This window comes from Bos indicus, chromosome 3, assembly GCF_029378745.1.
Source record: "Bos indicus isolate NIAB-ARS_2022 breed Sahiwal x Tharparkar chromosome 3, NIAB-ARS_B.indTharparkar_mat_pri_1.0, whole genome shotgun sequence".
Classification (NCBI taxonomy): Eukaryota; Metazoa; Chordata; class Mammalia; order Artiodactyla; family Bovidae; genus Bos; species Bos indicus.
Window position 1 is genome coordinate 12,651,701 of NC_091762.1, and position 19,234 is coordinate 12,670,934.

Consider the following 19,234-nt stretch of genomic DNA (forward strand, 5'->3'; position numbering starts at 1 on the left):
AATTGCTGATTATGTTCACCTTAGGTGGAGAGTTGAAAAACATTGCCCTCCCCATAGAATCTAAAATTAAGCAAGGTTTAAAAGAATTGTAAGTGAAAAAAATCTTGCTCATTAAATATTAACAACCAAGGAGGAACTGGTTTTTCAGTCTAGAAACTGCTTCTGAGGTATATACATCCCAGGCTCACTTTTCCCTTGACAAGAATGTGTAGGACAAGAGCTTTCAGAATCAGCCCACTTACAGGCCCTCAAATATAGCTCAGTCTTCATCCATCTATAAATTATATCTCCTGAACTTTTCTGAGCCCATTCCAGGAACCTATACCCCCATCACCACTAGGCAAAAAAAAAAAAAAAAAAAAAAGAACAGATTCTGTATGAGGTATTTTTCTCCAAGTTAATATGGAGGTATTGCTCCATTTCCAATCCTGTCCCTAATAGGAATTAGTCCAGAAAAACTCGTAGTTGCAGCTGGGCCTTTCCCTATGTTCCACCCACTTCCCATTCACCTTCACCTGCCTTTGTCTTCCCTATTTCGTCTTCAGGAGTAACTCCAAAAGCTTTCCTTCTCCTCAACCCTCCATGGTCCACAAACTTCCACAAAGATGAAGTGACTCTCACGTGCAGGGATTCCCTTTCTCCAGCTCAAGGAGACATATATTGGTATTATAATGAGAATTTGTTGAATAAAAAGTCTGAAGAGATCCAAATACACAAGACTGGATATTACAAATGCAAGACCCAAAGATCTTCTCTCAGTGACCCCGTACATGTGGATTTTTCATTTGGTGAGAAAGGAAAGGGGGTGGTCTCTGAAACTAAACCCCTGGGCAGTATGTCTAAGGGCTGGGGAACTGATGGGAGCTGAGATAAGATTGTAAATAGGCATGAGGATATTTGATGTACTGACCCCAGGGGGGAAATAAGGAGATAGGGCAGCGACAGAATGCTGTCTTGTCCATCTTTTCCATACAGAGAAGTATAAGTCAGAAATCACCAGGTAAAACAGATTCAAGTCAGAAGAAAGATGAGGTATAAAATTCCTCTTTTAACCATATACATGGGGATTGCCTAAGGACATTTTCTGGAAATGAGTTCATTATCCTAGGATAAGGGAGAACTGGGTTTGGGGACCATGTAGAAATGTTGATGGAGGGTATTTTCAGGTGTACAGGATCATAGCTCTTTCTTCATGCGCAGAAATGAGAGTTTGAAGAAAGAAGCATCAGGGAATACACTGAGTGCATTCCTCTACTCTTTGCAGACAAGCTGATCCTTCAGGCTCCACACTCTGTCTTTGAAGGAGATGAGGTTGTTCTCAGATGCCAGGCAAGAGAAGAAGCAAAAGAAAAAAGATTTTACAGAAATGAAATACAAATTCAATCAAACTTCACTCTACAGTCAGTCTCCATGAACAATGACAAATATCATTGTACTGCTCTTGTGAGAGGCTTTTGGACATGGAATAAAGAAATTTCAAAACATCTAATGATTCAAGTTCAAGGTAACAGCTGCCCTTCTGTGGGTAATAGGACTCAGCAGAGAAATGGTGTGTGACGATTTAGGGAGTGGCTCATCATCGGGGATTTCATGAAGTGCTTCCTGTCCTAGGAGGGAGATGGGAGGTGATTCCACTTGCTTGGGTCCTTGTGTTCTACTGGCTGATGCTGAGTGCTCATATGCGTCTTTCCAGGATCCCTGAGCTGCGCTACCCTGAGAACTGTGTTTGTTCTTCTCTCTAGAGCTGTTTTCCCCTCCTATGCTGATAGCCAGCCCCTCCTCACCCACAGAGGGAAGCCCGGTGACCCTGAAATGTGAGACGTGGCTCCCTCCACAGAGGTCACACATTCAGCTTCAATTCTGCTTCTTCAGAGAAGACAAGGCTTTGGGGAAATGCTGGAGCAGCTCTCCAGAGCTCAAATTACCCACTGTGTGGAGTGAAGATGCAGAGTCTTACTGGTGCCAGGCAGAGTCAGTGACTCCACCTATCAGAAAAAGAAGCTTGAGATCCCAGTTATATGTGCAGAGTGAGTATTTATGGAGTTGCTCTTCCAGAGTCAGAGCTGGGGAGATGAAAGCAGAGCAATGACATTTCCTGCTCCCTGGGACAGTGAACATAACCAAGAGGAGGTTTCTGCTATCCTGATATCCTTCTCACTTCAGGTTCAACACTGGCCTAATGTCCCTAGAACATTCTCTTCCATCTAACTCAGTTAATAGCAATTGTTGATCAATTGCTGGGTCCCCAGCCCTTTGGGGGTGACAGAGCCATACAGCATATGTTCTCTCAAGAGCCACAGATAGTTAGAAGCACAGATGACCACATGCAGTCTTTAGAGGTCCCTATGCTTCTTCCATTTGTTGATCTAAACATATTCCAAAATAAAAGAGGAAATTAAACATGAACTGGTGTAATCAGAAAAATACATGGGAAGATGGGGGTGAGAATGGAGAAGAGTCTTGAAGGATAGGAGAGGGGTTTGAATTTTAGGATAGAAGTAATATTCTCAGGGTTCTGTTTCTTTTGAACAGAAGTAAGACTACTCATTTTGTGGTCATTGGTGCAACAAAGATTCCTTAAGTATAGGTGTCCATAAAATGTGACTGCTATCAATATTAGGTTTAAGATCAAGAACCCGTCACTGCATTCTCCAAGGATGGGAACTGTTGTGTGTGGTGGGAGGGGTATTTGCTACCTTTATAATAACACACACACTTAATTCCCTGTTGCTCACTTTGGCCCCCTGCTTATTGTGTCTGCTGCTATTGACTTATTCATGGCAGAACCAGCCTTCTCCTTGATCCTGAAGTTTCTGCCATGAGAATCTTCATGTGTCATCTTGTGTCCTCCCAGGAATCCCTGTGTCTGATGTAACTCTAGAGATCCAGCCCCCTGAGGGGCAGCTTACTGAAGGAGAAAACCTGCTCCTTATCTGCTCAGTAGCCAAGGGTACAGGGACTGTCACATTCTCCTGGCACAGAGAGGGCACAGTAAGAAGTTTGGGAAGAAAGACCCAGCGTTCCTTGTCGGCAGTGCTGCAGATACTCACTGTGAAGGAGAGCGATGCTGGGAGATACTACTGTGCAGCTGACAACATTCACGGTCCCATCCTCAGTAAACTGATCAGAGTCACACTGAGAAGTAAGTTCTCAATTCTTTCTATTCAGCCTCAGTTCACAAGTCAGGGTTTAGCTTGTCAATTAGCCATGAAGCTCTTTGGAAGGAGGCAAAGGAATAGAGGTGTAAAGATTTAGAAGCTAATGAATGGCAAAGATGACAAAAGTTGAAGACATGTCTTATGGAGCAAACTGAAAACAGTAGTAGTGATGAAAGCAAAATCATCTAAGATTACTCTTCATGGTTCAAGCGATATATCCATATTTAGGCTTCCCTGGTAGCTCAGTTGGTAAAGAATCTGCCTGCAATGCAGGAGACCACGGTTTGATCCCTGGGTTGGGAAGATCCCCTGGAGAAGGAACTGGCAATGCTCTCCAGTATTATTGCCTAAAAAAATCCCACAGATAAAGGAGCCTGTCAGGCTACAGTCCATGGGGTCATAAGAGTTAGACACAACTTAGCGACTAAACCACCACCAGGCTTCTTGAGTGTGGTTATGAGTCTGGCACAGCATCAGAGTCCTCTGACACCTCTTTTGTATCTTTCAGTTCCAGTATCTCGCCCTGTCTTCACCCTCACATCTCCTAGGATGCAGGCTATGGTGGGGGATGTGGTGGAGCTTCACTGTGAGTCCCAAAGGGGCTCTCCCCCTATCTTGTACCGATTCTATCATGAGAATGTCACCCTTGGAAGCAGCTCAGTTCCCTCTGGAAGAGCAGTCTTCAAATTTTCTCTGACTGCAGACCATTCTGGCAACTACTCCTGTGAGGCTGACAATAGCCTGGGGGTCCAGCGCAGTGACAGGGTGATTCTCAGTGTCACAGGTGAGTAGGATATGCCCACAGCAGTTACAAACAAGAACAGAGTATGTCCTCTCCTTTAGGCCACCTGCTGGTGCGGCATTCCATCAGACTCCTTGTTCTTCTGCCTCTACCTGAGAGTCCTGGGATTCCTTCCTCTGACTATACATTCAGGAACTTAGGCCATTCCTAATGTTTTTCCTACATTTATTGAGATGATCATATGATTTGTCTTCTTCACTTTATTAATATGGCATATCATGTTGACTGATTTGCAAATGTTGAACCATCCTTGCAAACATGGAATAAGTCCCACTTGATCATAGTGTATGATCCTTTTAAAGTATTGTTGTGTTTGGTTTACTAATAGTTTGTTGATTTTTTGTGTCTATGTTATCTGAGATAATGGTCTATAATTTTCTTTGTCTGGTTTTGGTATCAGAATGCTGGCTTTGTAAAATGTCAGGAAGTATTCCTTTCTCTTCAGTTTTTAAAAAAACTATTTTGAGAAGAATAGGATTTAAATCACCTTTGACTATTTGCTAGAATTTGACCTGTGAAGTCATCTGATCCTGTGCTTTTTTATTCTTGGGAGTTTTTGATGCTTGTTTTTCTCTTTACTAGTGATTAGTCATTCAAATTTCACTTTTTGTGATTCAGTCTTGGAAGGTTGTATGATTCTAAGAATTTGTCCATTTATTCTAGGTTGCCCAATTTGTTGGCACATAACTGTTCATAATATTCTTATATAATCCTCTGTATTTTGGGGCATCCATTGTTATAGCTCCTCTTTTGCTTCTGATTTTATTTATCAAAGCTTTGTCTCATTTTTCTTAGTGAATGTAGCAAAAGGTTTGTCAATTTTTATCTAGCTTTTAAAAGAAGTAGGTCTTAGTTTTTGTCAATCTTTTGTATTTTGCTTTTAGCATATATTTCATTTATCTTCTCATCTTTATTGTTTCTTTCCTCATACTGACTCTGGGCTTCATTTGTTATTTTCCTAGTTCCTTTATGTGCAAAGTTAGATTTTTTTATGTCATATTTTCATTGTCACTTGTCTTCATTGTTTCATTTATCCTTTGCTGTCTTGTTTGACCCAATAGTTGTTTCTCAGCAAATTGTTTAGTCTTCACATATTTGTGATTTTCCAGATTTCTTTTTGTGGTTGATCTCCAATTTCATACCATTGTAATCAAGAAAGATGGTTGATATGATTTCAATCTTAAAGTCATTGAGACTTGTTTTGTGTTCCAATACATGGTCAATCCTTGAGAAATTTTCATGAGCAGCTAAGTATGTGTATTGTACTACATTTGAATGGAATGTTCTATATAAATTTATCAAGACTGCCTGGTCTAATGTTTCTTTTAAGGCTGCTATTTCCTTGTTGACTTTTTGCCTGTATGATCTATTCATTAATGTAGGTGAGGTGTTGTAGTTCCCTACTATTATTGTGTTGTTCTCCGTTTCTCCCTTTAGGTCTGTTAATAATTGCTTTGTATATTTGGGTGCTGCTATGTTAGCTACATATGTGTTTATCACTGTTCTATCTTCTGGGTGAATTGTCCCTTTTACCATTACGTAATATCCATTTTTGTCCTTTGTTACCTTTCCTGGTTTGAGGCTTATTTCACTTAATATGAGTGTGGCTACACCCACTTTAATTTGGTTGCCATATGCATGGAGTATCATCTTCTAGTACTCTGTCCCGCCACTCTAGGTCTTTTGATTGGTGAATTCAATCCATTTACATTTAAGGTGGTTATTGATAAAGGAAAACTTTAGTGCTGTCCATTTTATTTTGTAGTGCTGTTCTTTTTATTTTCTGGTTGCTCTATCTCCTTTTTTTTCCTCTTAAGTTTTGCATGTCATCTTGGTTTTGTGGCTTTCTATGAAATTTTTCTCAATTTCCTCTTTTTTATTTTTTTTGTATCTCTGTTTTAGATTTATGTTATGTGGTTACCTTGAGGTCTACATAAAAGCTCTCATAGATAAAGTAGTCCATTTTCTGTATTCTGGCCTGGAGAATCCCATGGACAGAGGCGCCTTGGTGGGCTACAGTCCATAGAGTCACAAAAGTCGGACACAACTGAAGCACACACTGCCGAGAGCATTTTATTTTCATTTAATGATATGAGTTTTATTCTTTCCCTCTTCCCCTCTTATGCTTTTGTTGTCTCAAATTATCTCTTTTTATGCTGTGAGATTGCTACCAAATTGAAGTAGCAATAGTTTTTTTTTTTTGCTTCCTCCTTTTACCTTTATGCTATAATAAAGTATTTAAAGCCTATTCTGAGTTGCAATTTTCTGATTCTATATATAACTTTCCTCAAAGTATTGTGTATTTTTGCCTTTTTGTTTTTAGTAGAGAGCTTCTTTAAACATTTATTGTAAGCAGAGCCAGTGTTGATGAATTTCCTCAGCTTTCATTTGTTTTGGAAGATCTTTGTTTTTCCTTCACATCTGAATAATAACTTTGCTAGAAAAAATAGTCTTGAATGACACTTTTTATTTTTTAGTATTTTGAGAATGTCACTCGATTCCTTCTTGTCCTGTAGAGTTTCTGTTGAGACACCTGATCAAAGGTTCATGGGGATTCTCATGTAGGTACAATCCTTTTTTCCTCCTGGCTGCCTTAAAAATCCTTTCTTTGTCATTGACTTTTGACGATTTTAATATAATATGTCTTGTGCAAGGTCTTTTTGCATTGAGATAATTAGGTGTTAGCTTCATGAATTTGTATATTCAATTTCTTTCCCAGATTTGGGAAGTTCTCAGCTATTATTCCTTTAAATATACTCTCTCAGTTATTATTTGTTTAAATATAACTGAGAGACTTCCCCTTTCCCTGTCTTCTCCTGGGACACCCCTTTATCTAATGTTGCCTTTCCTAAAAGAGTCATATAGCTTCTGGAGAATTCCCTCATTTTTAAATTATCTTACTTCTCTCTCCTCATATACTTGTAGCATTTCTAAATTTCTATCATCAAGACTGCTAATTCTCTCTTTCATAAAGTCTAATCTATTTCCAAAGCTTTCCAAGGCATCATTCTTAACATTTACTGAGTTCTTCAGTTCCAAAATTTTTGTTTGGCTCTTTTTAAGAGTTTTAATGTCTCTGGTATTTTTTCTGTTTACTAGTTTTATTTCTGAGCTCTTTAGTCTGGCTTTCTGATTTTTCTTGCAGCTTGCTGAGTTTCTTCATGACAGCCATTTTGAATTCTTTCTCAGTTAGGTCATAATATTTTATGACAGTAAGTTTGGTTTTTGGAAAATTGCCATTTTCTTTTTGTGGTACAGTATTAACTGTGATTCTTCATGGTACTTGAATTTCCCTCCGCTGGTGCATTTGATGTAGTGTTAGAGGCCTTTCTTTTGTCTTCCAGTAGGTGGTGCTATGGCATAAGTTTTTGTTTTCTCACACCTAGGCTTGCTGCTGCTACTGCTGCTAAGCCGCTTCAGTCGTGTCCGACTCTGTGCGACCCCATAGACGGCAGCCCATCAGGCTCCCCCGTCCCTGGGATTCTCCAGGCAAGAACATTGGAGTGGGTTGCCATTTCCTTCTCCAATGCATGAAAGTGAAAAGTGATAGTGAAGTCGCTCAGTCCTGTTCGACTCAGCGACCCCATGAACTGCAGCCCACCAGGCTCCTCCGTCCATGGGATTTCCCAGGCAAGAGCACTGGAGTGGGGTGCCATTGCCTTCTCCACACCTAGGCTTACTCTGATTATATTTGGGAGTAGTCACTTTCCATACTCGGAGAAGGAATTTCCTAGGAATAATTTCCATTATTAGGGAAATTCAGACCAAAAAAAGCTACAATGAAATACCACCTCATACTCATTAGGATGGATACTATAAAAAATAACAGAAAATAACAAGTATTGGCCAGGATGTGGAGAAATTGGAATCCTTGTGTGATCGTTCTGAGTGATCACACCATCATGGTTATTTGGGTCGTGAAGATCTTTTTTGTACAGTTCTTCTGTGTATTCTTGCCACCTCTTCTTAATATCTTCTGCTTCTGTTAGGTCCATACCATTTCTGTCCTTTATTGTGCCTGTCTTTGCTTGAAATGTTACCTTGGTATCTCTAATTTTCTTGAAGAGATCTCTAGTCTTTCCCATTCTATTGTTTTCCTCTATTTCTTTGCATTGATCACTGAAAACGGCTTTCTTATCTCTCCTTGCTATTCTTTGGAAGTGTACATTCAGATGGGTATATCTTTCCTTTTTTCTTTTGCGAAAGCTTCTCTTCTTTTCTCAGCTATTTGTAAGGCCTCCTCAGACAATCATTTTGCCTTCTGCATTTCTTTCTCTTGGGGATGGTTTAGATCCCTGTCTCCTGTACAATGTCACAAACCTCCATCCATAGTTCTTCAGGCACCCTATCAGATCTAATCCCTTGAATCTATTTCTCACTTCCACTGTATAATCATAAGGGGTTTGATTTAGGTCATACCTGAATGGTCTAGTGGTTTTCCCTACTTTCTTCAATTTAAATCTGAATTTGGCAATAAGGAGTTCATGAACTGAGCCACAGTCAGTTCCCAGTCTTGTTTTTACTGACTGTATAAAGCTTCTCCATCTTCGGCTGCAAAGAATATAATCAATCTGATTTCGGTGTTGACCATCTGGTGATGTCCATGAGTATGGTTGTCTCTTGTGTTGTTGGAAGAGGGTGTGTGCTATGACCAGTTTGTTCTCTTGGAAAAACTCAGTTAGCCTTTGCCCTGCTTAATTTTGTACTCCAAGGCCAAACTTGCCTGTTACTCCAAGTACCTCTTGACTTCCTACTTTTGCATTCCAGTCCCCTATGATGAAAAAGACATCTTTTTTGGCTGTTAGTTCTAGAATGTCTTGTAGGTCTTCATAGAACCATTCAACTTCAGCTTCTTCGGCATTAGTGGTTGAGCATAGACTTGGATTTTTGTGATATTTAATGGTTGGGCTTCCCTGATAGCTCAGTTGGTAAAGAATCCACCTGCAATGCAGGAGACACCAGTTGGATTCCTGGATTGGGAAGATCCCCTGGAGAAGGGAAAGGCTACCCACTAGAGTATTCTGGCCTGGAAAATTCCTTGGACTGTATAGTCTATGGGGTCGCAAAAAGTCAGACATGACTGAGTGACTTTAACTTGCCTTGGAAATGAACAGAGATCATTCGGTCATTTTTGAGATTGCATCCAAGTACTGCATTTCAGACTCTTGTTGACTATGAAGGCTATTCCATTTCTTCTAAGGGATTCTAGCCCAAAGTAGTAGATATAATGGTCATCTGAATTAAATTCAACCATGCTGGTCCATTTTAGTTCACTGATTCCTAACTGTCAGTGTTCACTCTTGCCATCTCCTGTTTGACCACTTCCAATTTACCTTGATTCATGGACCTAACATTCCAGGTTCCTATGCAATATTGTTCTTTACAGCATAGGACTTTACTTCCATCACCAGTCACATCCACAACTGGGTGTTGTTTTTGCTTTCGAGCCATCTCTTCATTCTTTCTGGAGTTATTTCTCCACTCTTCTTCAGTAGTATTTTGGGCACCTACAGACCTAGGGAGTTCATCTTTCAGTGTCATATCTTTTTGCCTTTTCATACTGTTCATGGGGTTCTCAAGGCCAGAATACTGAAGTGATTTGCCATTCCTTTCTCCAGTGGACCACATTTTGTCAGAACTCTCCACCATGACCTTGTCTGTCTTGGCTTTACACAGCATGGCTCATAGTTTCATTGAGTTAGACAGGCTGTGTTCCATGTGATCAGATTGGCTAGTTTTCTGTGATTGTGGTTTTCATTCTGTCTGCCCTCTGATGAATGAGGAAAAGAGGCTTATGGGAGCTTCTTGATGGGACAGACTGACTGTGGGGGAAACTGGTCTTATTCTGATGGGTGGGGCCATGATCAGTAAATCTTTAATCTTACTTTCTGTAGATGGGCAGAGCTGTGTTCCCTCCCTGTTGTTTGGCCTGAGGCCAAACTGTCCACCCACACCTCCACCACAGACTCCTGGACACTCACAGGCAAGCCTGGCTCAGTCTCTTGTGGGGACACTGCTCCTTTCTCCTGGGTCCTGGCTTGCTTGCACAAGGTTTTGTTTGTGCCCTCCAAGGGCCTGTTTCTCCAGTCTGTGGAAGTTCTGTAATCAAATCCCACTGGCCTCCAAAGTCAAATTCCCTGGGGGTTCTCAGTCCCTTTGCAGGATATGCAGGTTGGGAAATCTGTTGTGGGTCCTAGAACTTTCTTAACAGTGAAGAATTTCTTTGGTATAATTGTTCTGCAGTTTGTGGGTCATCTGCTCAGCAGCTCTATGGTGGGGCTAATGGCGACCTCCTTCAAGAGGACTTATGCCATATGCTGCATGACCCGAGTCTGCTGCAGCCAGCCAGAGTCCCTGTCCCTGCAGCAGACAACTGCTGACCCGTGCCTCCACAGGAGATACTCAAACACTCAAAGGCAGCTCTGGCTCAGTCTCTGTGAGGTTTCTGGGTCCTGGTGCACACAAGATTTTGTTTGAGCCTTCTGAGCATCTCTGCCGGCTATGGAGTTTGATTCTAAATGTTACGTAATTTTGGTGGGAATGTAAGATGATAAAATCATTATTGATACCACTATGGAAGTTCCTAAGAAAATTAAAAATAGAGCTACCATATGACACATAAATTCCACTTGTGAATTGTTGTTTAGTCTCTAAGTCGTGTCTGACTCTTTATGACCCCATAGACTGCATCACATCAGCCTTCTCTGACCTTCACTATCTCCTTGAGTTTGCTCAAACCCAAGTCCATTGTGGCAGTGATGCCATGCAACCATCTCATCCTCTGTCACCCTCTTCTCCTCTTGCCCTTAGTCTTCCCCAGCATCACGGTCTTTTCCAATGAGTCAGCTCTTCTTATCAGGTGGCCAAAGTATTGGAGCTTCAGCTTCAGCATCAGTCCTTCCAATGAATATTCAGGACTGATTTCCTTTAGGATTAACTGGTTTGATCTCCTTGCTGTCCAAAAGTCTTCTCCAGCACCACAGTTTGAAAGAATCAGTTCTTAGGCACTCAGCCTTCTTTATGGTCCAGCTCTCACATCTGTACATCACTACTGGAAAAACCATAGCTTTGACTATATGGACCTTTGTTGGCAAAATGATGTCTCTGCTTTTGAACACATTGTCTAGGCTTGTCATTGTTATTCTTCCAAGGAGAAAGCATCTTTTAATTTCGTAGATGCAATCACTGTCTGAAGTGATTTCAGAGCCCAAGAAAATGAAATCTGAGACTGTTTCCTCATTTTCCCCATGTATTTGCCATAAAGTGATGGCAATGGATGCCATGATCTTAGTTTTTTGAATGTTGAGTTTTAAGCCAACTTTTTTACTCTCCTCTTTCACCTTCATTAAGAGGCTCTTTAGTTCCTCTTCACTTTCTGCCATTAAAGTGGTATCATTTGCATATCTGAAGTTGTTGATATCTCTTCCAGGAAACTTGATTGCAGCTTGAGGTTCATCTAGCCCAGCACATCACATGATGTCCGCTGCATATGAGTTAAATAAGCAGTGTGATAATATACAGCCTCAAGGTACACCTTTCCCAATTTTTAACCAGTCCATTATTCCATGTTCAGTTCTAACTGCTGCTTCTTGTCTTGCATACAGGTTTCTCAGGAGGCAGGTAATGTGGACTGGTATTTCATCTCATTAAGAATATTTCACAATTTGCTGTGATCCACACAGTCAAAGGCTTTAGCATAGTCAATGAAACAGAAGATTTTTTTTTTAATTCCCTTTCTTTTTCTATGATCCAGTGTATGCTGGGAGTTTGATCTCTGGTTTCTCTGCCTTTTCTAAAGAAGTTCCTGGTTTACATACTGCTGAAGCCTGGCTTGAAGGATTTTGAGCAAAATCTTGCTAGCATGTGAAATGAGTGCAATTGTACAGTAATGTGAACATTCTTTGGCCTTGCCTTCCTTTGGGATTGGAATGAAAACTGACCTTTTCCAGTTCTGTGGCCACTGCTGAGTTTTCCAAATTTGCTGGCATAATGAATGCAGTGTGTTAACAGCATCATCTTTTAAGATTTGAAATAGCTCAGCCAGAATTCCATCATTGCCACTAGCTTTGTTTGTAGTGATGCTTCCTAATATCCTCTTGACTTCACACTTCAGGATGTCTGGCTCTACATGAGTGATCACTCCATCATGGTTATCTGGGTCATTAAGACCTTTTTTGTATAGTTCTTTTGTGTATTCTTGCTACATTTTCTAAATCTCTTCCGCTTTTGTTAAGTCATTGCCATTTTCGTCCTTTATTGTGCCTATCTTTGTATGAAATATTCCCTTGGTAGCTCCAGTTTTCTTAAAGAGTTCTCTAGTCTCCCCCATTCTATTGTTCTGGATACTGCCCCCCCCCAAAAAAAAACAAGAGAAAAAATTGAAAATATATTCTCACAAAGACATTTGTATACTCATGTATAGAACATTATTCATTATAGCTAAAACATGAAAACAACCCAAGTGTCCATTAAAAGATAAATGGGTAATCAAGATGTGGTATACACATGACATGGAATTTGTTCAGACTTATAAAGAAATAAAATTCAGATACATGCAGCAACATGGAAGAATCTTGAGGTCATTATGGTAAGTGAGATAAACCAGTCAAAAGTAGACAAATACTATATGATCCCACTTATATAATATATTCAGAGTAATCAAAATCATAGAAACAGAAAGTAGGCTGGTGTTTGTCAGGGGCTGGGGAGAAAGAGCATAGGGACTTATTGTTTAATGGGTATGTAATTTCAGTTTTACAAGAAAAAAGTTATGGAAATTGATGATGGTGTTGGTTTCACAGTGTTATGAAAGTATTTATACCACTTCACTATACACTTAAAAGGTTAATGGTGGAATATTTTAAGGTATGTATGTATATTTTACAGCAATACAAATTGAATAAAAATATAAGAAGTGGTGACACGGGTGAAAAGGTACAGTGAGATGCACAAGCATATAAAGACTTACTCCTGAGACCCTTAGCATCTGGCCCAAGTCATTGTATATTGTAAAGGATATACAGAAGGCCAAAACCCAAGCCATCTGTTTGAATTTTATAAAAGCACGACTTGGCATTTCCACCCAGATGAGACCGCTAGTGCCATCTGCCTTACAGCCAGCAGATGGTGCATTTTTGAGTTGAATTATCCCCATTTAACTGATTGTCTCCATTACCTCTCTCCTTTACCCAATCTCAGATGCAAAGCTAAGCTCTAGATCCTTGCCAAACTTCTCTTGCCAATGAAGCACACAGTTTATATCTTAAGTCCTTGCACACAGATTGGTTTACCTGGGTTTCCTCACAACAGAATCAGCAATCTTACTGTTCACATTTCACATTAATTGATTATTGATAAATAATTCCATATATTAATTTAAAACATAATGATTTTCTGTTTTTCCTGGCTTCCTTATTTCTATAATCACAAATTAAAATGGAAATCTTTCTTGCTATTGCTGTATCTGGATATTTTGGGGCCAGATATAAATTAATTTACTTATCCACTTATTCACCAATTATTGATAATCTATTACATGCCAAGGCAAAATTCTAGCAGTTGGAAATACAAAAATGAACAAAGAGTTAAGTCCTTGTTCTTATGAAACTTACATTCTGTTGGGAGAATCAGATATATAACAATGATAAATGGATAGATACATAAATAACAGATTGATAGATGTTAGTGCGAATGCTAAGTAGAAAAATAAAGCAACGTAACTGAGTAGAGGATACTTCAAATAGGTGTGGATGTCTAGGTTTAAAGCTAAGTCTCAGGAATTAATAATGTGGAGCAACAAACCTTGCTTTTAGTAATTATTCCTCTTGCTTTTAGTAATTTAGTTTATTGAATGCTTTACATACATGATTCTTACTATTACCTCCACTTTAATAAGGAATAAACTGAGACTTGGAGAAAGTAAAATGTTTTAAAACATCAAGATCACAGGGCTAATAAAGGGCAGTGAAAGTGTTATTCACTCAGCTGAGTCCGGCCCTTTGTGACCCCATGGACTGTAGCCTGCCAGGTTCCTCTGTCCATGGAATTCTCCAGGTAAGAATACTGGAGTGGGTAACCATTCCCTTCTCCAGATCCAGGGATTGAACCTGGGTCTCCTGAACTGCTGGCAGATTCTTTACCATCAGAGCCACCAAGGAACTTGAGTTTAAATCCTGTCTCTGCCATTAATAAAGAGCAGAGATGGGATTTAAATTCAGGTTTTCCTGAATTCCAAGCCCATGCTCCCACTACTGAACTATGCTGGATATTTCCTTTATTAAATTATTTTGTACATACTTAACCAGGACGGCTCATAAGCTATGTTGCCTCTTTCAGTTCCAGTGTCTCATCCTCTCTTCACCTTCAGTCCTGCTGTGCCCCAGGCTGTGGCGGGAGATGTGTTAGAGCTTCGCTGTGAGGCTCAAAGAGGCTCTCCCCCAATCCTGTACTGGTTTTATTACAAGAATGTCACGCTGGGGAGCAGAGAGGCCCCCTTTGGAGGAGGAGCATCCTTCAACCTCACTCTGATGGCAGACCATTCCGGAAACTTCTCTTGTGGGGCTGACAATGGCCTAGGGATACAGCACAGTGAGATGGTGATACTAAGCATCATAGGTAGGTTGGTGGTACCTGGGCTACAGGTTACATTTATAGTCAATAAAATATTTCTCCAATAGACTGTACAAATCCTCCCAATGTCAAAGAGTTATTAACATGAAACCAAGGCTTGGGGCTTCTGGAGATTGGTACTGATTTCATGGGGACAGGGGAGGGAAAAGAAATAAATTTTAATGTTAGATTCTGGCAATCACTTTCCCTGTGCTATTATTTTGAAAATTACAAATTATACTGGAAATGATTCCAATTGAGAAATCAGAACCTGGCAAAAACCTGTCCTAATATATAGCTAGTCCCACACCTACATAGTTTTTGTCTGGATGAAATATGTTTGGCACTGAACTCAAGTACAGGTCTCTTCACTTAGGACCACCCAGTAACAAAACAACCCTTATCACTGAGGGAGTCACTGCAGGGCTACTGAGCATCCTTGGCCTTGCTGTTACTGCTGCTCTGGTGTGTCACTTCAGGACCCAAAGGAATTCAGGTAAGTGGCTATATCTCACTCTTTGATGTTGTGACTTTTGCCATTGCTATTATTATTTCGACTTGTGTAGTGCATCCTACAAAGGTTGATTATTCTTTTCCAAGTACTGATCACACAGATTGGCAGAGATAAAAAGGCATAACAAATTTCTTAATGAAGTTGTTAGTCCACGTGTTTCATTTGAGTTTTAAATCAGAGAGTAGAGTTTTGTTTCCATTCAAAAATTAGAAAGTTAAGTATTTACTGTTCCAACCTCAGTCCAAAGCTTAGTGAAAATAAAAAGAATGAAAGAGAAAGTCCTTCATCTGTAACAACAGAAATAAACAATAGCCATAGGTACAATCCATAAACTCATATATTTAAATACCATTTAAATATAGTGATATTTAGATAGAATTAAGATATTCTGAGAATGAACTTTAAAATTTCAGTTTCTGCTTGTTTGTGGCTACTATGTTAGTCGCTCAGCCATGTCCAACTCTTTGTGACCCTGTGGACTCTAGCCCGCCGGGCTCCTCTGTCTATGGGATTCTCCAGGCAAGAATACTGGAATGGATTACCAGTTCCTTCTCCCGGGTATCTTCCCAACCCAGGGATTGAATGGGTCTCCCACATTGCAGGCAGATTCTTTAACAACTGAGCCATCAAGGAAGCCCCTTGTTGCTAGTATATAGAAATTCAATTGATTTTTCTATGTTGGTCTCATATCCTACAACTTTGCTAAACACACTTATTAGTTCTAGTATTAGTTTTGTCGATTTCATCAGATTTTCTACATAGATGATCAAGTCATCTATGAATAAAGATAATTTTATGCCTTCCTTTCCAATCTCGATTCCTTTTATTTCTTTTTCCTTAGTGTACTGGCTAGAACCTCCTGTACAATGTTGAATAGAAGTGTTAAGAGAATACATGTCTTTGTCTTGTTCTTGAGCTTAGGGAGGGGAAAGTATTTGAACTTTCACCATTTACATATGATAATCTTAGCTGTGGATTTCTTGTAGCTACTGTTTATTAGGCTGAAGAAGTCCCTACTAATTGTAATTTACTGACAGTTTTTATAGAACAATGACAAATGCTTTTTCTACATTTAGAAAATCATATGATTTTATTTTCTAGTCTACTGATACAGAGTTTGGATTTTGAATGTTGAATGTTGAAACAGCTTTGCATTTCTGGGGTTAACCTCACTTGGTTATAATTTTTGAATTTGATTTGCTAAAATTTTGTTAAGAATGTTTGCACCTATGTTCATAAGGGATATTGGTTTAGTAGCTTCATTTCTTATCATTTCTTTTTCTGGCTGGGTGTCAAGGTAATATCCATTTAGTTATGACCTCCAGAATCCTTCATTCCTCTTTGTACATATATACATCCACATGGTATCATTTTCTCTCTGCCTAAAGGATTTCTTTTTAACATTTCTTGTAGTATGAATTTGTTGGTAAATTTGATTGATAGTGTTGAAGTCTTCGATATCTGTACTTTTTTTTCTCCTACTTTATTGATTATTGAGAGAATGATATTAAAATCTTCAACAATAATTGTAGGTTTTTGCATTTCTTCTTGCAATTCTATCAGATTTGCTTCATCTTGCAAACTCTTGAAACTCTATTATTAGGTGCACAAATATTTATCACTGTTATGTGTTTTTGATGAAATGACCACATTATCCCTTATGACTTTATGACCTTTTTATTCCTGGTGGTATCATTTAACCATGAAACACTATTTGATATTAATAAAAAATTAATTAATGTATTAACTATAGGGCTTCCCTGGTGGCTCAGATAGTAAAGAATATGCCTGTAATGCAGGAGACCCAGGTTTGATCCCTGGGTTGGGAAGACCCCCTGGAGAAAGGAATGGCTAGCAACTCCAGTATTCTGGCCTAGAGAATCCCATGGAAAGAGGAACCTATATTAATATATTGATATCAAATAATATTTCAAGGTAAATTATACTACCAGGAATAAAAAGCTATGTAATTAATGTTGGGCTTCCCAGGTGGCTCAGTGGTAAAGAATCTGACTGCCAAAGCAGGAGACACAAGAGACATGGGTTTGAGACGTGGGTTTGATCCCTGGGTTGGAAAGGTCCCCTGGAGGAGGAAATGGCAACTTGCTCCAGTATTGTTGCCTGGAGAAGCCCATGAACAGAGGAGCCTGGAGGGCTACAGTCCATGAGGTTACAAAGAGCTGGACACAACTGAGCATGTATGCATATAATTAATGTTAGCTTGATATTTCTTTTTTCCACTCTTTAAAATTTTAACCTATTTGTGCTTCTATATTTAAAGCATATTTTTATAGATAGCATATGGTTAATTCTGTTTTTTATCTAATATGACAGTCTCTTTCTACTTTCTAATTTTAAAAACATTGACCATTTACAGTAATATGATTGTCGATACAGTTAGGTCCCTATGTCTATTATTTTCCTATTTGCTCTCTGCTTGTCTCATTTGTTCTTTGTTTTCCATTTCCTTTTTTTGTCTCCCCTCTTGGGTATTTTTGTGATTCAATTTTATTTCCTTTGTTGGTTTATTAGCTATATAAGTCTTTGTTTTGTTATTTTAGTGGTTATTTTAAGTTATATGATATACATATCTAACTTATCAGTCTACTTACAAATGACACTGTATCACTGCATGTATAGCATAAGAATATTATCACTGTGTACTCCATTTCTCCTTTCCCTGGTACATTGTTATTACTCTTGTAAACAATCAGTTATTTTTTAAAGAAGCTTACATATAATTTAAAAATATTATACATTTACTCATACGGCTAACACTTCAATGTTCTTCATTCCTTTATCTGTATCCATATTTTCATCTGATATCATTTTTTTTTTCTGCAAAAAGATTTCTTGTAGGATGGGTCTTCTAGTGATTAATTATCTCCACTTCTGTATGACTATAAAAGTCTTTGTTTTGCATTCATTTGTGAGAAATATTTTTACTGGCATAGAATCCTAAGTTGAAAAAAAATTTTTTCTTTCAATATTTAAAAGATGTTGCTGTTCTGTCTTCCTGTGTGCATGGCTTCCGACAAGAAATCTGCCATCATCCTTGACTTGGTTCTTATGTGACTGCTTTAATTTTTCTCTCTGAATGCTTTTTGTGGATCAGAAATCTTGGGATGTATGGACTGTTTTATTCAGTGTTTTGGGTGCTTATAAGGTTTCAAGACTTTATATTTCGAACTACTAATCCTTTACTTTCTGTCTTTCTCTGTGGTATAACACGAACTCTCCTTTTCTATCAGGCCAAGTGATTCTGTTTTCCTTTTTTTTTTAAGGGCTCATACTGAAAATCAAGCAAATAAATAATTGGATCTCAGTTTAATGAAAACCATCTTAATGATGGTGGCTAAGCATGTCTTCTTACTTCTACTTTCAGGTCAATCAATGGTCCTTTACCCTTCTGCTTCTTTGCATAAAAAATGGCATCATTTCACATCATTTGTGACTGTTATTTATAGCCACCTAATATTTTTTCAAATAATATTATGTATACAATTTTTATGTAGCACTAACCCTGATCAGTTCAGTTCTGTTCAGTTGCTCAGTCATGTCCGACTCTGTGATCCCATGGACTGCAGCATGCCAGGCTTCCCTGCCCAACCCCAACTCCAGAGCTTACTCAAACTCATGTCCATTGAGTCGGTGATGCCATCCAACCATCTCATCCTCTGTCGTCCCCATCTCCTCCTGCCCTCAATCTTTCCCAGCATCAGGGTCATTGCAAATAAGTCAGTTCTCCGCATCAGTTGGCCAAAGTATTGGAGTTTCAGCTTTAGCATCAGTCCTTCCAGTGAATATTCAGAACTTATTTCCTTTAGGATGGACTGGTTGGATCTGCTTGCAGTCCAAAGGGCCCCTCAAGAGTCTTCTCCAACACCACAATTCAGAAGCATCAATTCTTTGATGTTCAGATTTCTTTACAGTCCATCTCTTACATCCATACATGACTACTGGAAAAACTATAGCTTTGACTAGATGGACCTTTGCCGGCAACATAATGTCTGCTTTTTAATATGATGTCTACGTCATAGCTTTTCTTCCAAGGAGCAAGCATCTTTTAATTTCATGGCTGCAGTCACCATCTACGGTGATTTTGGAGCCCCTCAAAATAAAGCCTCTCACTATTTCCACTGTTTCCCCATC

General features: G+C 39.1%; 1 protein-coding gene across 3 annotated transcripts in view; it reads left to right on the forward strand.

The window, feature by feature from the left end:
• The window catches only part of LOC109579097 (Fc receptor-like protein 3), a 44,160-nt gene that overhangs the window by 11,933 nt on the left and 12,993 nt on the right, over positions 1-19,234 (forward strand). For 2 of the 3 annotated variants that reach the window (XR_011565257.1, XM_070784082.1), the window contains exons 4-10: positions 546-788; positions 1,265-1,504; positions 1,743-2,027; positions 2,855-3,142; positions 3,667-3,942; positions 14,296-14,574; positions 14,945-15,064. Coding sequence is in view for 2 of the 3 variants with exons in the window: in XM_070784082.1 (XP_070640183.1) it covers positions 546-788; positions 1,265-1,504; positions 1,743-2,027; positions 2,855-3,142; positions 3,667-3,942; positions 14,296-14,574; positions 14,945-15,064 (1,731 nt within the window). In the remaining variant the exon portion in view is untranslated. The remainder of the gene's footprint in view (positions 1-545; positions 789-1,264; positions 1,505-1,742; positions 2,028-2,854; positions 3,143-3,666; positions 3,943-14,295; positions 14,575-14,944; positions 15,065-19,234) is intronic. The other variant, XM_070784087.1, reaches the window with a different exon arrangement.